General features: G+C 41.1%; 1 protein-coding gene across 4 annotated transcripts in view; it reads left to right on the top strand.

The window, feature by feature from the left end:
• The first annotated feature begins 907 nt into the window (after positions 1-907).
• LOC120893495 overlaps positions 908-25,137 on the top strand; it is a 65,178-nt gene continuing 40,948 nt past the window's right edge. The window contains exons 1-8 of one of the 4 annotated variants that reach the window (XM_040295420.1): positions 908-1,066; positions 1,861-2,138; positions 2,219-2,301; positions 2,664-2,813; positions 2,887-3,506; positions 3,597-3,934; positions 4,011-4,068; positions 18,035-18,118. In XM_040295420.1, the coding sequence (XP_040151354.1) occupies positions 2,037-2,138; positions 2,219-2,301; positions 2,664-2,813; positions 2,887-3,506; positions 3,597-3,934; positions 4,011-4,068; positions 18,035-18,118 (1,435 nt within the window). In that variant the 5' untranslated portion in view covers positions 908-1,066; positions 1,861-2,036. Of the gene's footprint in view, positions 1,067-1,153; positions 1,650-1,860; positions 2,139-2,218; positions 2,302-2,663; positions 2,814-2,886; positions 3,528-3,596; positions 3,935-4,010; positions 4,069-18,034; positions 18,119-25,137 lie in introns of those variants that run through there. The other 3 variants (XM_040295417.1, XM_040295419.1, XM_040295418.1) reach the window with 3 other exon arrangements.

Genomic DNA, 25,137 nt, shown 5'->3' with positions numbered 1-25,137 from the left:
CTGATTTTGTTCTAAAACTGAGATGTTGTTTTAGAACAAAGAGCTCGCAGAAAATTTGTCGCGGTACATAAGTTGGTCGTCTAGAAGCAGTGTTAGCTGTTATCGCTTGGTAAAACTTTCGTGTCGGTCCGTACGGCTTTCTGGTTTGCTCGAGTTCCCGCATGTTTTGCTCTTACCATGCATGTTTCTTGGAGCGGCGAACTCGTTTCTCTTCGCGTCCAGAATTATTCATTTAATGTAAAAGGGTCTTTAAACGAGAAATTCGAAGTACATACATGGTTTTTTCTCGGTCTGTTTTAACAGCTTATCGGGATGACAACCTGTACATTTTGCATTTATGGCATGTTTATAGCAAAGAGGTTGATGAACAAGCTTTACTATAAAGCTTAGTTGAAATGTTTGAACATCTTGTGGGAATGCTGTGATAATCTGTGGCACTTGAGATATACTCTGGGACTATTCATACAAGTAAAATTTACATTTTGTTTTATTTTTAAATTGTATGTTGCAATTGTATTTTTGCAATACGGCCTTTTTGGACCGTTAATCCTGAATAAAAAAAATAAAAAAATTACTATAGCAGCAAAGCCCTTCAAAGCAAAACGAGTTTAAAATTCTTAAAATGCTGGTTTTTGAAATGTGTGTTAAATGTGTTAAATTTTTAATTTGGTTTTTTTTATTGTTGTCCTTTCATATTGATTCTTAAATAAAATGTCAATATAATTCAATCTCACATAAACTACATCTTAATTTGCAGTTTTATGAACAAATATTGTAACGTTTATCAAAGGCTTTGCCCAATAGGAATTGTTTTTTTTTAATATCTTACCATTCCCATCCGAAAGAATGTACCGTTCCGGATCGGATGCTGCCCATCGCTACCATCACAAATGACGTTTCTCTGGCGAAAAGTAAAAAAACAACACATGAAAAACACATAGCAAAAACAACTTTCAGTACGCAACCCACTGAGTAAATCTAAAGTAAATTATTAGTGCATCCGGGAAGGGGACTAACAGTATTCGAACGTCTCAGCCGATGCAAATGGTGCAGCGGTCATCAGCAGGTAGGCCATCGCGAGAAAACGATTCCTGCGATACATCCCGCTGAGCTGCTTCAGCACGCAAGGCTCCTGAAAAAAGCCTACGAACGCGAAAGGCCACCACCAGAAAAGGCCCCCTCTCCTCCCCCTCGTTCTTCAACGTATTGTGCGACAGAAACCAAAGTGGTACCAAGCCAGACGGTCGCGGTCGGTGGCGGTATCGGTGTCGGCTGCAGGTCACCGAAACGGTCATTTCTTTGCGCCGTCTGTTGGACTGGGCGACGTTGCTCAAGAACTTGTCGCCCGTGCTGCAGTGGTAGGAGCAGCGGTGCCAGCAGTGTGTGCGCGCTGGTTGTAGCAAACGAGAGGGTGAAGACATAGAGAGAAGCAAAAAACAACAACAACAAACCATCGATCGAGAGTGTACGAATGTTTTTGATTTGCCCATTTTGCATCGCAAAAACCTGCTGCTTGGTGTGTTGTTTGCACTTGCAACAAACTTGCAGCTGGATAGCTAATTGAAGTAAAGACAACAGTGAGAGTTCCAAACCTGGAGTGCGTGAAACAGTGCACACACACACATACACGTACGACAGCATTTCTAACGGTGATTGTTTATCAGCATGATTACTTGCCATTTTGCCGCTGGCCGCCGATGGTTGCAGTGTGTGTGTTGATTTTAATTAATGTATTCTTGGGCATGTTGTTCGTTGGAGGTTGTTCCTCGTTCTAATCAAAACATTGCCTATCCACCGATACATGTCAATCCACTAACTGCATTTTGTGCCGTTTCTGTTGTGGTTTGTATTTTCTTGCAGGTGCTGCCATAAAACATATCGAACCATTTGGTCTGTACAGCACGGTCTGGCGATAAGAAGACGGCAAAGGAGTGCAATCATTACGGCAACCATCGTACGATACATCGCAGAAGCACTGTAAACAATCCGCTGCTGGTGGCCAGCCATACGGCTTAAGCGCACATCCGGCTTGCGAGATGGCAGAACCGAATGCGCTGCCACCGGATGTGAACCCGGAAAACAATCCCATCCCCGGTGCACCGCTAATCAATCCCGGTCGGCCGAGAAACAATGTGCAGGTGTGTCTGGCCCTGTCGTGAACCAAATGTCGTAAATTTAAAACAAAAAGCTTACACTTTTCCTTCCCTATTGCCCACAGAATCCCCTAATAAACGTGCGCGATCGGTTGTTTCATGCGCTTTTCTTCAAAACGGCCATCGCCTACGCCCAAACTATACCACGGTAAGACCAACTGCTACGATGGGCAAGGGGACGGAATATTTTGTCTGGCTTTATCGGTTCCGGCTCATTAGCACCGTGAAGGACACACAACACAGCCGGTCAGGTGGAAAGGAAATAGAGCACTCCGCGCTCACTCTGTGCCGCACCTCGATCATTCGCGTGTGTGTATGTATGTGCGTTGGTGCATATTTTACTACGATGGCTGAGGTTCCAGTGTTATTTAATTCGAAAGAGTGTTGGTCACCATTGACGTCAACCCGGTCAGCAGCGGAATGGAAATTCCAGCAGCAACAGCAGCAGAAGCAGCAAGTGATGGTATTTGCATATTTGGGTAATTTGTGCGGTTTTCTTCTACCTTGCAGACCGGTGCGGCGGGCAATCGAGCTGATGATGCTGCTGAAAGCGCTGACGGCGTTTTTCATCCTTGCCTACATCCACATTCGCTTTTCGCAAACACCAACAACGTGCCTGGAGCACGTGAAAAATCATTGGCCGCGTGATGGCATTTTACGGTAAGAGCAACGCGGGCACGATAAGTCGCAGAAGGGTGTATTAATTGGTGTAAATCGCCTTCTTCCGTTCCAGTGTGGAAATTGCAAGTCTTAGTCAAAGTGAGTACGACGGTAGCAAGCCAGGCTCGGCCGAAATTTTGGACGAAGGTGACGTGAATGTGTTGCGGAATACGCTAAAAAATGGAATGATCAGCATCGATCCTTCGACGACGTTACCGCACGAGGAAGAGACCAATCAAAACGGGGTGGATGTGGTGGTGCAGCACAGTTATGCCAACAGTAGCCCGCTACCAAGCGAAAAGGCACCGTACGGACATGAGCCGATGACGTCGGACCTTTACTCTGCTACGCGCCAGGAGAACGTGATCGTGACCGAAAATCTTACCGGAGTTACAATCGACAGCACACCGTACCCGGGTGGTAACGAGATGGCAGGGAAGGAGTCTGCTACAGTACTAAATCGGAAGGCATCGGAAGCCACTGCTGCTGGTGCTGCTGCTGCTGCTGCTGCTGCTGCTGCTGCTACTACTAATGCCGCTACCATGCTGGGAGAGACAGAAGCTCAGCCACAGGACAATGTGGTGGTATACACCAATGAGACTATCATGAAGTCGCTCGGTCTGCCGTCCGGTTTGGCCGGAGGAGAAGAACTCAAATCGGACGTACCGGTGATGGAAAAGCTGCGTAATGTTGGTACGCAAAATGATCCAACAAGTAATTGCTAATCGTTTTATGTTTGCCATATGTTAACACTTAACTTATTTTGTTCACCTCCCATTGCAGTGCTCTCGGCCGATCAGTACATTGTAGAATATTCGCTTGAGTATGGATTTTTGAGGCTGTCTGCCGCTACCCGCCAACGGCTAAACATTCCCGTTGCGGTCGTTCGGCTCGATCCGCAGGTGAACAAGTGTTTCGGGGACTCGTTTAGTCGGCTGATTTTGAAGCATTTCCTCGGCTACGATGACATACTGATGGCATCGGTCAAGGTGCTAGCCGAGCAGGAAGACAACAAGGGCTATCTGCGGAACGTGATCACCGGTGAGCACTTCCGGTTCGTGTCGGTATGGTGGATGGGGCGCGGTTCATATACGGCAGCATTTTTCATCATGGTGCTTTTTGTAAGTTTCTATATTTTCTATTTGTTTATTGATTGGATCGATACAACTATACCTTTGTTTACATCTTTCTTTTTAGACAATTTCAATTTCCATGCTGTTGCGCTATTCACATCATCAAATATTTGTATTTATAGGTAAGTCCATTTTTTATACTATTGGTTAAGGTTTTGGCGCGCTTAGACGATCTAAAAGCGATTTTTCGGTATTATTTTACTTGCCAGAGGGTTATCACAATTTTAGTTAAATGATTGCCTCGTTGGCATTGCATTTTATAACAGTGTCATTTTTATGAAAGTATACATTATGATCTAAAAATAGAAATCATTAACGGCCTGTTTGGACCGTTCCTCCTTAATATTTTTTTATTGAATCATGTTTTTTTCTGGTATGGTTTATGGATAATACATTTAAAAAAAACAACAGCTTATTATGGTTACTACTAGTGTAATCCCACTCCCAAATGAATAATAATTCCACAAAAAAATTAGTAACATTTTCATTTTGAGTTGGTAGGGCAAATCAAGATTGTTTGCAATTAATATAATTACGGCAAGTAATAATGTAATTGTAGTTTTTTTGCACTAATACAAAAGTTTATGATTTTGTAAAGAGCAGTATCTTATTCATTATACAGTAATAGCGGATGCAACAAGTTGACTTATTTCCATCAACTGTCGCACTAAATTAATACGCGTTATTTGGGACATTTAATGCCATAAAGTCGATGTTTGTACTATTAAAAAAAACATTACAATCCTTTTCTAAAATACGAAAACAAATGAAATTTGTAAAATTTTCAGTCAGCATTTTAGCTAATTTCGTGTTACTTGAATCAGCGTTTTCTGGGATGTGTTCCGGGCTTAAAAAATAAAAATTCTGGAAAACATACCCGTCTGTAATATGATTAAATAACAGAAGCAATATTTACTACCTGTGTTACTACTGGGAATAGTTTAGAATCAGTTTAATATTGAACCGCGTAATTTTAGGTAACAAATTCGTTATATATTCCAGCTCTTAATTTTGATTTTCATCCAAAATGCTAGCCTTGTACAATATATTAGCTTTAATTCTGTTTGTTTAATATTCTTTATTGATGTTAAAAAAATATATTTTTGACATTTCCATCGATTAAACAATCAACACTGGGAATTAGAATCCAATAGTACATTAGATTGGTTTACTACATATTTACTTTGCGCGTTTGTTTCAACGATACTTCGGATTGAAATAGCCTATTAATTTACAATTATGTGTAATGTATTGGGAACTTTTTTATTCAATTTGATTTCCAATAGTAGTGCCGCTTTAAAACATCTTTGTGGTCATTGTACTTCATTGGCTTGATATAGCAATCATGAGTATTCCATTTGATACTCAGAGCGGTGGTGTTGTTGACATATGTTATAACTATTTTTTCTGAATTTAAAACTGAAAAAAATTACAGTTTTTCATCATCCTCCATTAGTGAGTTTTACGCAACAAGTGTATGATATGGAGGAACAACGAAAAAAAAAAACTCAATGCGTAATATATTCAAACAATGTATGCTCTCAAATTACAATTACATGTATCACTCAAACCACATACCCCCTTACGTCATCATACATTTTGCAGGCTCTCATATGATGGATGATAGCAAGCCTTGTTGGTGTTGTTGTGGCGTGATACGCAAAATTATAATTGAGTTTCAAAATCTACTGGGAAATAACGTGATTCGATACGATTCGCGTTCATTTCGCTAGTGACAAAGTATTTTCCTGTTGTAGAGAGAACATTAAAATCTGATTTCAATGCATTTGCGCATCGGTTCTATTTGATTGACTTTTCATATCTGTGAAGTGATGCGCGGAACAGGTTTGTGAAGTGCAATTTGTGGAAAAATTGTGAAAACGATTTTTCAGAAATTCATTTAAATTTAATGATTTTTAATAGTTCATTATTTTATTGATTGTACTGTATTGACAGTCCAAATAAGTGTTTGTTTTTATGTTACGATACAGAATAAAGTATATTCCTGGTTTAAATCCCCGCGTTTGCTCCTGCTACGCATCATTTAATTCTGATGCTAACGTTGAGGCTGAGGACACAGAGCTACTTTATGGTTGAAGCTGTACCTAAAGGCAGATAGTATATTTATCAGCATTGTTTTGCTCCAATTATAACGATACGCGTATAATCTAACAATTCATATGTTTGTGAGTGTTACACTAACCTGTAGTGACCATGGGTTGAGCTAGTCCGTTGGCAGCCGACGGCATTTTCCCCCTTATGCTTTTGACAAACGATTACATGACGCAACGAAGATTCGCGCCAATAGGAGAATTTCAACAAACGATGGCTATTTTATCTTCCATCGGATACCTTTACCATAATAAGCGAATAACAAGTACCGTCCAACGTGACCTCTTTCCCGCTGCAACACTGTTAGCCGACGCAACGAAGGCACACCGAAACCGAGTGTGGCTCAAATGTCTGACACAAAATGAACTGTCCTTTCTTCCCCCGTTTTCATTGTTGTTATTGCTGTTGGCTGGTCTAGCTCCTCCTGTGTATGTGTGTGAGTCCGATTTTCCGCTACCTTTTCCATCGGTACCGGGTGCTACCGTAGTTCGTTTTTCACACCCAAGTGTAGCATGTCCTTTTACACAATCAACCTGTGCAATCCTAGCTCCGCACCGTCGTCGTCTTCGCTGCTTGCTGTCGCCTATCCGACACTTTCCTTTTCCATCACCTTGTCGTTATTAAGCAGCAGCAGCAGCAGTAGCAACAGCAGAGCAATAAGCGATGCTCCCACAGCCCCGGCAAAAAGGATCCCAATGGTGCCCTTCGGTCGATAATGATGTGACACACTGAATAATGACGTTGACGAGACATCCTCTTCGTGTACCCTTACATACACGCACACCTTGCCTTACCTTACCAGGAATGGCGATGGTGAAATAATAATCGGAGCTTCGTAATGGTTCGATTGTGAGAAACAGATATTAGCTGCTAGGGGTAACCAGGAATTGATTGGTTATCATCGGGGCCGAGGGCTCGAGTGCGCGCGCTGCACTCTCTGTCGAGCAAGTTCGCCGTGGGCGGCAAGAAGAAAGCGTTTTGCAAGCGTGAGTACGAGTGTGAGTCCGTAAGAATTGTAAGGGGTTTGGTAATACTAAAATGCGCAAGCACTCCTTGTATTCAAATGAAGTCGTTCTGCCGCGCGGAAAGGATAAACAATGAAGCTGTATTTTACACGTAATAAATGAGCCGTTCGATATTCATATGATGATTGTGTGGAAATTACCATGTGGTAATTTTAAAACCACCGTTAAATAATCAGTCATGCAAAGGGAATGTATGCAAAGCTTATGCTGTTTTAATTGATTGAAATGTTAACATCAACGTAAGGTTTTTTTTAAATATATAAAAGTGTGTATCAGCGGCTACAAATTAAAAATAAGATTAAATTAAGAGAAACGTGTTCATATGTAATCACATCATATTATTAATCAGGTAGAATATTTGCACGTTCTTATTGTGCGGCTGGTTAACTTAGAGATGTTCTCGTTTCCTTTGTGGCAGTTAATGGTGCCAGTGTAATTAAATTGGACAGAGTAGCTTACACCATCTGACGTGTGAGCAAGTGTTATACAGCCTTGTCTTTTCAAAACGACTATTGTTATAATCAAATGGACATTTGTTTATTGGACTGGAAACCCTGTATTCTCAAATATTAAAATTAAAATTTATTAAACAAGCAAACCGTCATAGAATTACTGAAACATTTTAGTGAATCGGTTGTACTTAACACTAAGTTTACGGAACTCGTCAAGAAATTATGTCATATCACTCTGATATTTCATTTCCAACATAATATTTTTTAACACATGAACGGGTAGCTGCCATCGTTTTTTTTAACCGGGGTTTGAAGCCGTATTGCATCACCCGTCGAGAGTGGAAGTGTTGAAAATCATTCTGAAGAAATTAAAAAAATATTTTAGGGTTTTCCATGTCATTTTCGAATGTGCTCATAATTATTCACCGCATTCAAGATGTTTTTCAACAGCTGTCAAATAGTGTATTTGCTTCATAATGCAATTTTAGTTTTTACACATGAATTTCAACACATTACAAAGAACTGTTAAACGCAATCCAACCTTAGGACGTGTTGAAAATCATGCCGAAGAAAGTAAAAATTATGATCACGAAAATGAAATATCTGATTGATATGGAATAACATGTTGCACGCGGTGAATAACAATGTTTACATTAGAAAGTAACTTGGAAAACCCTGTAAGTGATGTACCTAAATTGGCATCAAACAAAGTTGCTAACCAACTTATTCGAAACTCAAAACCTTATCGGGCAAAATGTGTCATCGAAAAGATATCAGTTAATGGGTTGGTGAAACAGTGGCGACTATCATAATACAGGGTTTTCCGAGTCAATTTTCAATACCAACAAAAATTTTCTTTGCTTGCAAGATGTTTTTCAACAGCTTTAAAATTTGGTTTTTCACAATAATTGCATCACAATCATATTTCAGTGCTTCAATTTAATTTTTTGGTTGAAGTAATTTAATTTTCAACACGTATCAAGCTGGATTGAGTGTGAACGTTCTTTGTGTTGTGTTGAAAATCATGTGTAAGAACTGAAATTTTATGCTATTGCCAATGCATTGTGTGACATTTTTTTAAAAACATTTTGGAAGCGGTGAATGATGATGTGCACATTCGGAAGTGACTTGGAAAACCCTGTAACTTGGCATGATACGTTATGTGGAAAGCAAAGCAAGGACACATAATTTTGATAAAACTACTTTTTCATGATTTTAAACTAATCCTACCTAGTGTAAACCTAGTGTAGAAGAAAAGCTAGTATTACCACGAGTACAAATGGATGTGCCGCGACTATGTCAACTGTCTTTTTATGACCGAAGAATGTGTAGGACTTTTAGCCATATACCATTGCAGGACCTGATGACCTGATGCAGTTCAGGAAGTGGAGACTCCTGGTTACGTTATTTGATGTGACGACTAAATGCTAAAATACCACTCCTGAAGTAGAAAGCTTATTACTTACTTGACAAAAACAACGACGAAAGACGATTCATATAATTTTAGACACATTCCTTTAGCTCTAGTCGTATTTATTTGGCGGCACGTTTCGTTACTGTCCAAGTTATCTTCGTACATTCCGTTCCCAAAATTCCCCCGAGAGTGATCGGTCGGCATTTTTTCTGTGCCAGTTTCCTAAAAGCCGGTAACGATCCTAGATACCTCCATAGAAGTGTGTGTGTTGCTGCGTGTTGTTCACATATATGTATGTAACTATGCTTGAGAACAGTCCTTCCCGAAACGGGTGAATTATCATCGCTTTCAGTTACGGTGTTTTTCTTTTTGTGCTTTGTTTCACTCTCCTCGTTTGCTCTGGATCGGTTCGCGTTTACGGCTTGTTTACACTCGAGCGTCGTAAATATGACTTCTGCCGAAATAAGTGTGTCTATCGCACGCAATACCAAAACCCTCCTCCACGAGCAGACAGGGGCGTATGTAACAACCGAAGCTTTAAGCCGCCCCATTCAGCCGCCATCTCAGGCCCACCCTTGGAGTCGATCGCTTTAAGATTTCATCTCAATGCGTCCATCGATGGCCGACCGTGCTGCCGTGCCAGGGACGGGGGTAAAAGGTGTGCAAATGGTCAACTTTTGTGTCGTCGGTGGGTGGGGCTGGTTAAATACGTCGATCCCCCTACACACATGTATGTCCTTGTTGTTTGTTGTCTCGGTTAACCAACGGCTTACAAAGGCGCTGTTTACGGGCAACATCAGTAATACAAAGCCGATGCCGCTGGGGTTCTTCTCACACCGGTTCCACAATCTCCATTGTTTGGTATAATGGTGGTGTTTTGTTGCAGTTGTGTGTTCCGTTGTGTGTGTGTTTGTGTAGATGTGGAAAATAAAACTTTTCCCATCCGCTTACCACTTCCGCACACGTGTGGTGTTCCGTTCACTTCCTTCATCTATCGGCTGCAGTCAGGTGCGCGGCGGAAGGATTGATAGGCTGACCATGTGAAGAAAGATAGGGAGATAGAGACGTGAAGGGGCGACAAACGAGATAGCACATACTGTTTATGTCCGCTGGCCGTTGTTACCGCAAGGTGAGAGGAAGTGCGACGGATCTTTGATAAAAGGATTCGTATCCAATATGTTACCATGAAAATGTAGCCAAAGTGAATTGAAAGTGAAACATGATAGCCGTTTGACATGAATGTATGTAATTAGGTTGTGTGGCCTGTTGTTTACGTGTCTTCATGGATGGCGCTATTTTCCTTCTTTTTTTTGTGTATGTACCACCCTCCCCACGGCACGACCTGCCACGTGGTTCTATTGTCTTCCGTATTGCAGTGCTCCTTTCAATATTATCCATCCTCAACTTTGCGGAGCCTTTTTATCTATCCGCACATGACCGCACCGTGGCCGAGGCAGGTGCTGTCCGGTTGGTGTAATGAACCACACCGTTCCCCATCCTCCCTTTCGGACGGTACTCCAAAACCACCAAAGTATCGTTTGGTTTTCGGTGTGGGCCGAGGAATCACTAACCATTTGTTTTCGTCCACCCATCGGACCCCATTCGTCCATCCGTTGCCTGCACCAGTTTGGCGCGGTGTATCGTTGGTGTTCGGGGTTCGGTTATTGGATCATCGGACATCTCCAGGTACTGGGTTTGTTTTTTTTTTTGTATCTTGTTGTTTAGGATTGGGGGCGAGGGGGGAGGAGGGTGTGTGCTCAAATGGGCCGAATTTATCGATACACATATATCATCGAAGTGGTGGAGCGATGTTTTAGGCGCTTTCGAGGGTTCATTTTATCCCTTTGCATGGAAACATGAGAGAGCCGTATGGATCCATGTCAGTAATAGTTTGTGTGTGATCGTTGAGATTGATAAAGTTTGTGCCACTTTATTGAAGCTTGACTGGGGATATGCACCAGTTATTGTAAAACAATGAAATTGTACGCAATAAAAAAAATATACATTTCAACACGTATGTTCATTCATTCATTTGTATTTATTTCTTAGATGTACATTAATCCTGAATTACAATTTAGTATTTTACATCGGTACCGGAGATTCCATAACGCGATATTTCGTTGATTTTTGTTGCACTTGGCATTGTGGACACTATTCCTGATGTTAAATGAATTTGACGTATTGATGGAGGAAAAATTACAAAAAAACCTCTTAATTTGACTATATTTTCTAAACTATGTACTAACTTATTCTTTTATAAACTATACTAGGGGAACTAATTCATATTGGGATTTGCAATTAGGGAGAAAGAGAAAAAAAAAGTAGTATTTACAAATATAAGTATCGTTTTAGATGAGGTTTTGTAGTGTATTTATGCCACTATTTGTGCATTTAGATCGATATTTAATATTGATTTTTTCTATAAACTCGCTAATCCTGTCAATTTTAGCTTTTCTATGAATAATGCTTGTACTGTACCAAGGTGGGAGATTTAGTATTCGTTTTAAGAATTTGTTTTGAAATATTTGCATTTTCTTTATGTGTGTTTTTGCACTGTTTCTCCATATTGGTGATGCATAGGTAATTATAGGTCTTACTAACGATTTGTACATAAGAAGTTTGTTTCGTAAATTCAATTTAGAGTTTCTATTAATAAATGGGTAAAGAATTCTAATCGCATTTGTGCCGCTAACTAATTTTTCTTCAATATGTTTTTGAAATGTAAGCTTTTTATCTAATACTACTCCTAAATATTTTACGGTGTTATTCCAAGGAATTTCGTTATTATTTATCGTAAGTGAACTATTTGGGAGATTTCTTGCGCTTCGATACCTCGTGAAATATATTGCTTCCGTTTTTCCATCGTTAATTTTTAGCTTCCACTGCTCACAGAAGGTCACATATTTTCGTATGCCTTTGTTGAGGCTACACAATATGCTATCGGGATTGGAACTAGATGAGCTGATAGCAAAATCATCAGCAAAGGCGTATTTCTTAACTCCTTTCATTTTAGGTATATCGCTTGTAAATATATTAAATAGTATTGGGGACAGCACACTGCCTTGGGGCAGGCCGGCAAGTGGTTTAAAGGGTTCAGAATGATAAGAATGAAGATGAACGGAGCCAGATCGATTCGACAAGAAGGATTTAATGAGAAGAATTAATTTGGGGGGAAAATTGTTGCTGATCAATTTGAATATTAGTCCATCGTGCCATACTGTGTCAAATGCCTTTTCGAGATCAAGTGTAACTAGTCCTGTAGATTTTTTAATATTTCGATTCGATGTTATAGTGTTAGCAAGTCTATTTAATTGGTGAGTGGTGGCAAAATTGGCTTGAAATCCAAATTGAAAAGAAGGGATGACGTTATGAGACTTGGTATGAGAATCTAGCTTTTTTAATATGATCTTTTCGAAGATTTTACCCATACAGCTTAGTATGCTTATCGGTCTGTAATTTGCCGGAATCTTGGGGTCCTTTTTTGGTTTTGCTATGGGAATGATTTTCGCTATTTTCCAATTTTCAGGATAGTAGTTTAATTTTAAGCAGCTATTTAAGATAAAGCATAACAAAATTATTCCTTTTCTTGGTAAATGTTTTAATGCGTTGTTACTTATAAGGTCGGTACCAATCGACTTTTTTGTTTTTAAAGTTTTTATAATTTTATAAATTTCCTTTGGCTTCACAAGATGAGGCGGATTTATATTTCCTCTTTCTGTATGATAGCTAAGAAACTGGGTTATTAAGGGGTCAATTTGTGCAGTTAATGGACTTGGACTGTTTAAAGTGGTGTTATTGGCATTCGCAAAGTGAGCTTTTAATACTTCACTTTTTTCCTTTGGCGTGAGAAGTATTCTATCATTTGCTTTAAGGTGAGGAATGGAGGTAGAGCAGCCTTTGATTATTTTTATAGATGTCCATAGTTTACTATTGTTTATGTTTTTAGAAGTATTAATTTTTGTTAAATTTCGAGACCATGACATATTTCGGTATTGGGATATATCGTTTTTAATTTGATTTGCTAGTTCGTTGTATTGATCTTTAAGTGTCAAGTTTCTTCTGTTTCTTTGCCATCTACGTCTTACTGAGTCTCGTATTTTGATTTTGGATTTAATATTTTCAGGTAACACTAAAGTGAATCTAACTGGGTAGAATACTGGTATAGCATTATTCTGTGCCAAAGTGATTGTTTTAGTTAAGTACGTTACCATTGTATCGATCTGGAAGGTGTTAATTATGTTTTGGAGGTTTAGTGAGGCGAGATTAATACGGCTGTTAATGATGTTTTTAAATAGAGGCCAGTTTGCTGCGGCATAATTTGGCATCCCATAAGGGGATTTGCTGATGATTTTACTGTCGATGGTTTTGAACAGGATGGGTAAGTGATCTGATGAAAATATTTTTAGTGTACAAGGGGGAGTTATATCGATTCGGCCATTTGCAAGAATTAGGTCAAGAGTAGAGGGTGATCGTCTGTGACAGCTTGGAATATAAGTGGGCTCGTTGGGGCTATGAAGGGAAAAGGTTCCTGTTTGAATTACATCAAATAGGATTTTACCCATACTATTGCCTTTGATGCAATTCCACAAGCGGTGCCGGGCGTTAAAATCTCCGCAAATTAGTGATTTTCCTTTAAGCTTACTTATTTTTCTTAAATCGTTATGGAAACTAACATGATCGGAATTTGAACCAGGGTTATAAATTGATAATATAGCTAAAGGACCGGCTACTAATTTAACATTAATTCCTATGCATTCAATAACTTTGAGATCCAGTGCATGTAAAACTTCATGCGGTACTTCTTTTGCTACAACAATAGCCACTCCGCCTTTTTCACCGGTAGTTCTATCTAGTCTATGTACAATAAAGTTTGAGTGTGAGAAACGAGTTTGGGGTTTCAGGAAGGTTTCACTAATTGTAGCTATATCTATCTTTCTCTCTATTAAGGTATTGAAAAATTCATCTTTTTTGTATGAATACCATTTGCATTCCATGACATGATTTTAAGTGTCCTAGGAGATTCAGACATGGGAGAAGCAATACTTTGCAGTTACCTTGATGATAACGGTGATGAGATCTTGTTTTGAGCGGACTGAGCTCATGCGAGCGAACACATCTTCGATGATTTCGCCTATTTCGTCTATCGCGAACATGTCCGCTTCGGGTGTATGTGTTTTATTTCGCTCGCTAAACAAGCCGGCGTAGGTAGGCGTTCTGCTACTCGGTGTAGCGATCGTTGGTGTGGGAGCGTTTTGTCGATGTAGCGGTGGGAACATCTCGTGTCGTAAGGCGAACGTCGGGGCGCTTTGCTTCTTGTTCCGTGTGTTGGTAGATGGACGGGATTTGCAGCCACGGTAATTTGCAGTGTGGTGTTCGTTGCAATTTGCACAGCAGAGCTTATTTGTGGCGATTTTGCCATCAGGATTTAATGTGCTCTGTGATAGAGGGCAGGTTTTTGAAGTGTGCGTGCCAGCGCATTTCACACATATGGACGGGAGAAAGCAGTTTGCGCTACCATGGCCAAATTTTTGGCAGTTTGAACACTGGATTGGCCCGTTTTTTTGGTTGTAGTATTCGAAGTAAACACGATGATGGTTTATCGCTCGTACATTTTTTAGTTCGGCTAATGTTATCGAACCTTTAGTGAAATGTAAGAGGTACATTGCTTGGTCACTGTACCTTTTGTTTTTGATTGCCAAGCTCTTCACTGCAATTGGATTGACGTTATTTTCTTCTAGAGCACTTTTGATATCATGCAAGTCCATAACGGGTAGGCCAAATACTACGACTTTTGTCGTCCTATCATCCGCGAGTTGATGCGTGTAGAAGGATACTTTCTGATCCTCAAATAGACTTTTTATTTTGCGAAAGTCGTCGACTGATGAAAATGTTACCACAATTCCTTTTCTGGTTTGGCTCGTTGTGTAGTTTACTACATGTGCTGCTACAATACGTCGGTGTACATCACTAACACTAGTACCCGTTACGATGATTGGCGGTATGCGTGTATTCTTTTGCTGAACATTCTCGCTCGTGTGTGTAGATCGTGGATTGCGTTGCGGTTTAGGATACACAGCATCCATTTCTGCGTCGTTGTCCGTAAGGAGATGAAATTCGTTGTTAGTACGAATATTGGACGATGCTGACTCTCTTAAGCGTTGGAATTCCTCAAGAGGGATGGTAATACTTCTTGTCCGTTTGGACGCACCGGTTTTTACTCGGCCCATTGCTGGAGCCCGAGTGGCCAAGGCCGACAACCTTTTCTTCTTAATTTTTTTTGCTTTTTTTTATCTCTTCACTTGATAACGAAACACATCCGAACGCGTCGGTGGTTAGGTGAAGACTGTTTCAACACGTATGTATCTTGCACTAATAATTTTATACACTGTTGTAATCCGGGAGTAATCTTGTGACGAGATGAGCTTTCTAGGTGATGCATGCAGTTGAATATAATGCGAGCAGCTTAATAAAATTTTATTTGGCACCTTCCTCAGTTTTTCGTGCAACTATTACGATATTTTGAATTATAAAACCCCTGCAATATTATTGAAATCACAGTTTTGACAAATTAGGTTCATCTAAAATTACGCGGTTTTCTATATTTCACAGTTCTTTGAGCAAATTATACTGATTTGACACATCAATTGTAATATAATTTCCCTTTCGATCGAATATTAGAAACTATTTCAAAAAAGGTTCAGAACTGTTATTGGGCCTCTTTCCGTTTAAGATCGTAGGCTGAAATTTCAGCCAGTCACCTGTTTGCATTATATAGCAGTTTTCGAGCAGCTATCAAAGTTGGTATAATATTCAGATGGGTTTATCTCAAGGTTTCCAAGGTTCCTAAGGTCCCAAGGTTTTACTTCTGCGTGAAGATTTAAAGAGTGTTTTTTTGTATTCGTCAAGCTATCAGAAAGCCAGTGTTGAGCAAATGTTTCCACCTGTACTGTCAAAAAGTGACGTTCAAATTTGGTTATAAAAACATGCTATGAGACCACCTGGACTACATACACTTTGATTCTATATTCCATCATCTGATCTCATTATTGCACCTTGGGATAAATGTAAACACAACTCTGTTTTGCCAATTTTTCGAGCAGGTACTCGAATCTAATTCTAGCTTTGAGGCTAGAATAATCTAGACCAGGGGTCTCCAAACTTCGGCCCGCGGGCCGCATGCGGCCCTCGAGAGCTTATAATGCGGCCCACGATGACTTGGCAGTGTTAATGTTAATAATACGTTATTATGAATTTTTAAAATTAAAATATATTTTTTACTTTTCTTAGACAAAAATCAAGCTTTAGTAACACGAAACTGTACAAGTATCGTTGGTATTTATAAAAACGAGATTTAAACGTGCACTCATCAGTTAAAGGTAGCGTCAAATTGACCTCAACATAGTTATTTTTGAAGCAATGCGGCCCGCGAGCTGAAAAGTTTGGAGGCCCCTGATCTAGACTGAAAATCGCTGGCTAATTTTGTGTGTGGATTTGTATGGAATGTTTACATGATTACAACCTCCAACTGTCAAATTCCATATAAAAAAGCTGAATAGAATCGTGAAGGGCCCCATTATCAGTCAGAATCATATCAAATAAATAATTCAGAGGCTAAAACCACCCTCTACTTGCAAAATTACACGAAAATTAGTGATATTTAAGCTGGAAATCACGAGATTCGACTTACGCGGAAATTCGAGATACGCGGTATTTTTTGGCCGTTTTCGGTCCCCATTAACCGTGCATCTAAGGGACCGCCTGCATCCATGTCCAAAAGCTTTAAATTTTGTAAGATTGTTAGACGTGTCGGATCTAATGAACTTAAGTTTTCCACAGGGAATTTGTGGCTGAACTAAATGATGGAACAGTGACTATGCTTAAAAATCCAAATGCTTAATTATTGTAAAGATCAAATCTGGTAAAGACCTCAGTTACCATTATATTTTTAGTATTGTGGTATAATTGGGTACATTTACTGACTCTTGCTGTTTCAGACTCAACATTAATTTCTTAATAAACCTTCTACATCTCATGATAAAAACTGTAATAGTGCCTATAAAACAAATAAACTACTTCAGCAGCACCAAAAAGATCTTTTTTAAATTTGGTTTATTTTCGGGTTATTTTCATTAAGTAGCACCTATCGAACTTAAAAACTAAAAAAACAACAAATACTAAATTTTTTTTTAAATTAAAATAGCTAAGTATATTTTCAGTTATAATACCATGGAATTAACAGATTCCGATGATGAATAGCGTTTATAAAAGAAGCCGGATTCTTGGTCTCTTCATTGTGATCTTCTTTCTCAACAACATTAAAATCATTCCTAATCATAAAAAAGTGTAAATAAATGAAAATTTTAATATTATTTATAGTATCTACACCTCTAATCATACTTCCATTGAAATAAAATTGATTCTCCAACGTACGTGATATGTACGATAAAAAAAACATCTCGTAAGAAATTATTGCTCTTTTATTGTTAAATCACGTTAAATTTGAACCAACAGATTGGCACGTGATATCTAAAAAAATTTAAACAGAATAGCTCAAAGAAAAGGGAAAACTAAAGGTAGTAGATAAAAATTGCGATAGAAAAACTCGGTGTTCTGTGGTACAGTCTTCAACTCACACGACTTAATAACATGCCCATCATGGGCCAACCTCCGTAGTAAGGACTGAATCTCCAGCCTCGTAGTACGTGGATAAGTCGCGAACGATTATTTAGGTCGGCATGTTTGCGTAGCACATTACGCTTAATAAAAGCGAGTACGACCAACAACGGGCATCAAAAGAAGAAAAAAATCGATGGACTCTAGAACTGAACTATTTTAAATTAATCTCCAATTGCAAATTCTCCAAATTCAAATTGCAAATAAGTTTCATCCTGAGCAAAGTCTATATCATATAAACTTTGTTCCTGGTACAACATATCAACATGGGTTCAACTTAAACAATAAGTCTAAAATATTGAAAAATTGTAACCAATACTACCAAACTAAATAATAATATTGCTTTAAGTTATAACCCCAAAAATACAACAGTTAATTGAAAACCTCTTTTTTCGATTTCTTCTTCTTTCAGTGGATTTGCTGCAAATGCTGGAGTTCAACATACCAGTTCGGTTTCCTGCCGCTCCGTTGCTGACCGTTATTTTGGCGTTAGTCGGTAAGTAGCTTTGTGTTTGTATTATTTGCTATGAACGCCGAAAAAACTGAACTGTGCTATAGAACATATTCTACACACATATTTGTTACATTTGTTTTACCATCTGCGATACAAAATTTATAGAACATTCAACTGCAGCACAGTTTTGGAAATGATTCATGTTAATCAGAATAACCATACAGTAAAGCTGCTTTGCAGAGTGTTACCATCGAATCGGTGCAGATATTTTTAGCTGCATCAGCGGCTAGCACCAAAAATGGACGTAACAACTACTAATTGTTTTGGTAGTGGGTATGAATCCGATTAAGCGTCCTTACCATTTGTAAATCCTGACCAGTGCCCGGGTATATTAGCGTCCATCGGTCAGGTATGGTAACTTTTCTCACAGCAGCGCATCCATTTGTGGATTTAGGCTTGAATCACTCTGGGAGCGAACCTTGTCTCGTTGCTGGCCTCCCGCCATACTCCAATCCTACCTTCATCTCCGGTAGTCAAGCCGGCTAAAAGAGTAAACCCATTAGAGAACGGACGTGTAGGCCTGCGCTTCTCATGCCGTGCTCATCTATCGCCAGGCTCGCTAGTGCCCGGGAGGTGATAAAAGGGTTGCACAACGAAGTTAGAGGCAATTTTTCGGATCAAAAATCGGCACACAATCCGGCTTCATCCCTCGTGCTGATTGATGGGTTGAGCTTTTTGCGCCGATGGCGGCTCTTTGACCGTACGTTGATGAGCATGGTGGGAGAGGGGTGTACATTTTAGAGGTACTTACGCTTACTTTTTCACCGTTCACTTGACATTCGAACGGTTCTGCAGCAATGAACCGTACAATTTGAATGTTCCAATGATGCCTCCAATCGCGCCTGTGGATCGAAGCAGTGCGGTTATCATTTGTACTAATAGGCGAATTATGTGTACTCGCGATGCATTCGCAAGAACAAAGCATTGCCAGCATAGCGACACGAACACGAATGGGGCTTGGGACATTCCAGTGGCATTTCGGTACGTAGCGTGTGATGTGCGCGAACTGCAAATGAATAATACCGTTTCGATCAGCGTGCAGTTTACTCTGCGAGCGCTACGTTTCCGTCTTGACTCATTCCTCGGGTATTGGCTTTCCGAGGGCACATACATTAATTACGTTCGATATTGATTGATAGATGAGTTCCATTCAAATTTATTATCCATCATTCTTTGTTGAATGTGATACATTTAATATACATATATGTATATATTGAGGCGGGTATGCTTCCCGTTCATCGCGGTCGGATGTCGTCAGTGCATGGGTATTGCCCGCTGGCCGCGTTCTGTTTGAAACCCCACCAACATTGGAGTGTAAAGAGTCGTGGAAAATTGTAAAACAGCAGAAACATTGAATGAATGGTTGTGTCAATTTCACGCGCCTAGAATGTCAACCACGTAGCAAAGATACACGGCGACGACCAAAGGTGTACGAGCTTCACGGGTTTGTTGGGTTTGCCGTTGAAACGAACGCAGATATTGGGATTGAAGATGATGGTGATAATCGAACGAGACTCACCTTTGTGCGAATGATAACATGCGTGGGTGAGCTGATGAGCTGGATTTCTTTTCGTACATTTTCACATCCCTCCATCCACTTAGCGAAGAAGTATCGTGTCGTCCTGATGGAGCTTGGAATTTAAATGAGGAAATTACTAATGTCATTTCGTCTGTCGTTTGAAGGCGGCTTTTCTGCTGTTCTCCCACTTTCGTTATGATGTCGACCCCTCGTCTTTCAGCACACATCACACATCATTCCCCGTGCCTGGCCAACGTGTGCGCAATGCTATGCATTTTAAAAGCAGTTGGCAGATGCTTTTCCCCACCCATCGTCACGGAGAAATGGGACAGGAAATGAAATGATATTTAATTTCGAATCTGTTGCAAGCCACTGCGCACACATATGCCGTTGGCGAATTGTAATGTTTCACGCTGAATGCTGAAATCGATTGGAGCAGGGAGGCGTCTGGCGGTAGCTTAAAATCTCTAAATGATTGATGAACTTCATCGGAACGCACTGCGAGAGATCGGTTCAGGTTTCAGTGGACACGTGCAGAGTGGGTAGCTTTTAGCTTCTTTTTTTCGCTCATGTTGGCGCCGTCGTTGCTGTGCGTCGATTCTATTGTTGTGGTTGATGTATGCTACATGTTGTACACTCCGCTCTGGAGGGTCAAAAGTACTAGACATGACTCCACTTCCGACGATCAAACTTACACCGAAACGACGTATGGTTGCCAAACAGCGCGACGGGAATGGTCTTCCGGCAAATGGGCAAACTAATAACTTCAAATGTATTTACTTTTCGTTGCTGAAATCCGCCCGGTGGTTCGGCCGGAATCGCCACTTCCACCATTTGATCCCGCGTGACAGGGAGCCCGAGCGATAATTAGATTCATGGGTGTGTTCCCGTCTGAGCGCGGCATTCCTTCATTGTCCCCGTCGGTGGCTTCGACGCTTCGGACCAACAGTAACCGTAGCCGCACAGAGAAGTGCATAAATACATCAAACGGACTGTCGGACTTTAGCGAATGGTATTTGCGTGCTCGCTTTTCCCCGTCGCTGTGCTGAGTTGACCGTTGTTGGGAGGGCATGAACGGCTGTTCCTACCGCCGTTTTATAGAAATTAATGTATGTAACGCTCTAGTTTCAGCTTACACCTGCCCGTTTCCAAGTCGCAACGGCCAGCACACGGGGCTGGTGGGACTGCAACGGAGCGCGAATAATCCGTACAAATTGATGTGGAATAAATCTGCCCTGGCTTTGGGATTTTGGCGGCAGGCAGGAGGGGGCGATGATCCCGCAGCCTCGACTGGTTGCGTGGGATGATTCGAAAGATAGTGGCTTAGCAAAATCAGATAAACTAATTTCTTTTTTTTTGTCGTGATTTAATGACGACGTAATACACGGGTTGGGGGGTAATTTTGATATAGTATAGTAATTATTCACGTGAAGGTGTATTATGCATACGACATGTTTTGGACGAGTTTGGTTTTGGTGGTGTTATGTGTGTTCTTGAAGTTTACGTCAAATGCACGGCTTTATTAGGTTACGGGAACTGCAAAAGGGTTCAGGTTTGTTTTGCACATTTAATTCAAATATTTAATCACGAAATGTCATGTATCGGAAACACAATATCTTCGCAAAAATCAACCTAATCAACATTTCACTGGGTTATAGTGTAAAGGGTTATAGTATTCGTAATTTTATTTTACGAGGACTTTGGACCCGATGACTAACACGAGGATCTGACATCTGGAGTTGCACTATATCTACGTTAGCGGAATCTGGGGCAAGCGTCTCGCCTTAAGTATTTCATGTTCTAACTGACGGAAACCTGAATATAAAATGCCGATTTAAATCTCATCGCCATTTGATACCTATCCGCAAACAGAACTGTTTTGAAGCGCTTTAAAAAGGTTCGAAAAATACTTGATTTTTTTAGCTAATGTGCAAGTTTGCTTAAGTTCGCAAGTACCGTCGTACCGCTTTGTAATATCAAGTGCTCCAATTGTGCTATCAACTGCAACGCTTGTCATAATAGTAAGACAATATTAGCATATTAAAGCTACCGGATACATACATATGATGTAGGAAAAGGATATGCAACAAAGGCTAGGAAAATGACGTGATGTTGTAGGTGAAAAATTATTAACACTATTTTGCTAATGCCTTTTTGATTATATCAATGCGAAGAAGATCAAAATTTTACAATTATTTTCATTTAGATTATTTAACCGTTTTGTTATATTAGTTGACTACGTTAGTTCGATTACTGAGCTAAGTAACGTTTTTTTATATGAGCCACTTAACCCCATGGCGAATACCAAAGCAAAGTGATGTTGAACCGATACCGGTTCTGGAACTAAATACAAACTCATACCGTACGTGGAATAGATCCAAAACTGTACCTGTACCTCTTACGCTAACGAAACGACTCGTGAACCTGTCTCGATCGAGGAATCGATACATTGCCTATTCCGACGTTCTAATGGGTAATACGGCGTGAACATTTATTTTCGATCAGTTGTTGATACTTCAAAACGATAAATGTTTATGGGAAACTCCATCATATGTCCTGCAACTTATGTTTCTCAAATTAACGCCCAGACGACGCCCGTCTAAAAGTGGTTCTTTACGTACGACCAACAAGCTATCAAAATCTCTACAAGATAACCCTTGTTCGCTTATGACTAGTCTATTAGATTACTTTAATTGTGTGGAAGGCTAAGCATCAAATCATACTTCGCCCTTGAAGTGACATCAAGTCACTTCCATGCTCCATGTTCGCGTTAACTCACAAACGAACCAGTCTGCTGCACTGAACCATTCTGCCAGATTATGCAAATTAAATTTGTTCGATCAATTTCGTCAACTCACAAAACAAACGAAATCCGGCAAAATATTCATCCTCCATCGCTAGTCCCGTGTGTAGGAAATGCATCGAGCAGAGTGGAGCGCGGGTGACCGGCTCATGGCTGCAGCGCGTCTCAAAGTGAATATGTGTGGGTGTGAGAGAGAGAGAGAGAGAGAGTATGTGTGACGTTTCCGCCACATCGAGTGTAGACAAACCAATTTTCCGGCGTCGTGTGGGGTCAACCGAAGCGACGGGAAACCGGATTATTGAGGTGTATCTGCTTGCGGGGCAGTACTACATAATGTATCGACTGTGGATGTGACGATGACAGGGACATACCATCCCTGCTCCCTTCACTACTTCCCCGTGGACGATGTGTGCTCTTTGTCTTGTATCCTGACTCCTTCAGGGGTTCGAAATCGACCAGAATGCCACAAGTGGGAAATCTGGCTGTGAAGACACTTTGCAGCAGCACGCAGGATGAGTCAGTGTGAGGATTGAATAGAGGCAGAGGGGGCGGATGACGGACGCCCGGCCAAGGCGAAGGCACAGCTTTAAAGAATTGATTTTCAATGAATATGATGATGTGTATAATCTGGCAATGGAAATTTATGCGCATCGTCAAGTGACACATCGTCTTAGTCGCGCATGAGTTGGAAGGCAGCCCCTGGACCTTTGGGTAAACGTGCACGTGCCGGCCGAGCCATACCGGTGGAATGTAAAGTTTTTGGGCTGTAGAATTTATTCATAACTTGAATGCCGGCAGTGAGTGTGCGGAGAGTTTGCAAGACGAAGGAGCCAATTATGGAGTCGTGATCATGTGGCAATTGACGGGCGCTCATGTTTAAACGGTTTGCTCGGAGCTAAGTAATGCTGCGTTCATGTGTTTTCGTAAAAGTAATCATTTTTGAATTAATATTCTGGTTGAATCGCATTTCACTGTTTTGTCAATTTTTAAGACAGTCATACATTGAATAAAATTATTTTAGCAATTTTAGGTCAGTGCTAAAAAAGAAAGCATGAGTGTGTGGGTGTGTGTGTGTGTGTGTGTGTGTGTGTGATAAAACTAAATGGAACTGAGCGGATAATAGAGATGAAAAGCACGAACCGATTGATTGTATGCGTATTCGAGTTCTTTTAGGAGAAAGTGGAACGACAGATCTGCTATCCATGGTCGTCGCCGTGCACGTAGAGCTATTGTCTACACGCACAACTTGCCCGAGCGTCTGTTTGCCGTTGCCGCGCGCACCCGGACACCTGTACACCCTCGACCAGCAGTTGTGAGCGGGTATAGTTGCACCATCGGAATCTGTGTAAGCTGAAAGGTACACACATCAAGTGGTTAAAAGAGCGTAAACATCGATCCCACCGTCGTTCACTGGATAGCCACTTTCAAGAGTTCTAGCGTCCAGATCCGCACAGATCCCCCCACAACTTCTTCGTTGCAGTTCCTGACCGTCGGCAAAGGAGGATAAGAGGCAAAAGTGTCATTCCTGTCTCGTGACATCTTCTCATTACCTCAATTCAAATGGGAAGAGGTGTGACCAGCAAGGTACAGAGCATCCCAGCACGCCGGGAGATCTCGGGGACGCTATGTGGACAATGCCGTGTGAAGGAACACGTAACCCCATAACCGATCTGTATCCGTTTTCGAAGTTTGTACCGTCTCGATAAGCCCCGTACACAAATGTCTCGGGTAGCAATATTGTGGGGATGGCAACCCGGACCGCCTCCCTCCACATAGCACACGCACTGCGAAAGTAGTGGTGTGGCAAGGCGTGCAAACAGCGTAACGAAATTATTTCCGTTAGTTTAGTAGGTTCACGCGGTTAGGAGCGAGGTGAGGGGAGATTGGCAGGAGACGCACATCCGGCGGGTTGGTTGTATTGAATTGCTTCAGCCCAGCTTCATAGTAACTGGAAACAGCAGGATCTATGCTTCCCGCGCCACTCACGCCTGTGCACACATTGCGTCCGTCGGACCTTGCAGTGGCTGTACACTTAGTGTGGCGCCAGGTTTGCAGACAAACGGGTGGTTCGAAAATATAAAACCAATTAAAAGTTATGACTGTAATCCCTCTTATCAAGTGAATTTTACATACCCTACATGCTGCAGCCCTATTGTAAGTGTGCTGAGTATGTGTGTGTGTGTGTGTGTAGACGTGTGAGAGTGAACGAGAGGGAAAGATCGTCAGCTTCACTCACCCGTCGGAGGACAGCGTTTAGCACACGAACGTACACATTTGGGAATGCAGAAATAACGATGCAATATTGAACGAAGATCCCCGTTGCCAAACGTTGTCCTCATTGCTGGGTGTCGAACGGCACCCATGGTCTCCCCGTGCCCGACATCCCCAAGTTCATTCATAAATGTGTCCCGCAATGTGAGTGCTTGCCCACATACACACCCAGACACACAAACGCTTTCCGTTTGTTGGTTTCGGGCTGGTGCATGTGTAAGGCACTTTAACGTAACCGAGACAGAAAGGCAGTGAGGCAGGAGGTTTCGCATGGCAGGATGCCGAGGTAATTCCAATGGATGCAAAGTACTTCCGCCACTCTCGCGGTAGTGGTGTGGTGCACGGTGCTGCCGGTTGGGGTGAACTGTGTTGAATCCGCTACATTAACCTTTATTTGCCGATTTTGTA

The sequence above is a fragment of the Anopheles arabiensis genome, chromosome 2 (assembly GCF_016920715.1).
Source record: "Anopheles arabiensis isolate DONGOLA chromosome 2, AaraD3, whole genome shotgun sequence".
In the NCBI taxonomy this organism is placed as follows: Eukaryota; Metazoa; Arthropoda; class Insecta; order Diptera; family Culicidae; genus Anopheles; species Anopheles arabiensis.
The sequence above is the reverse complement of the archived record's forward strand: the minus strand, read 5'-3'. Positions and strand labels throughout refer to the sequence as shown.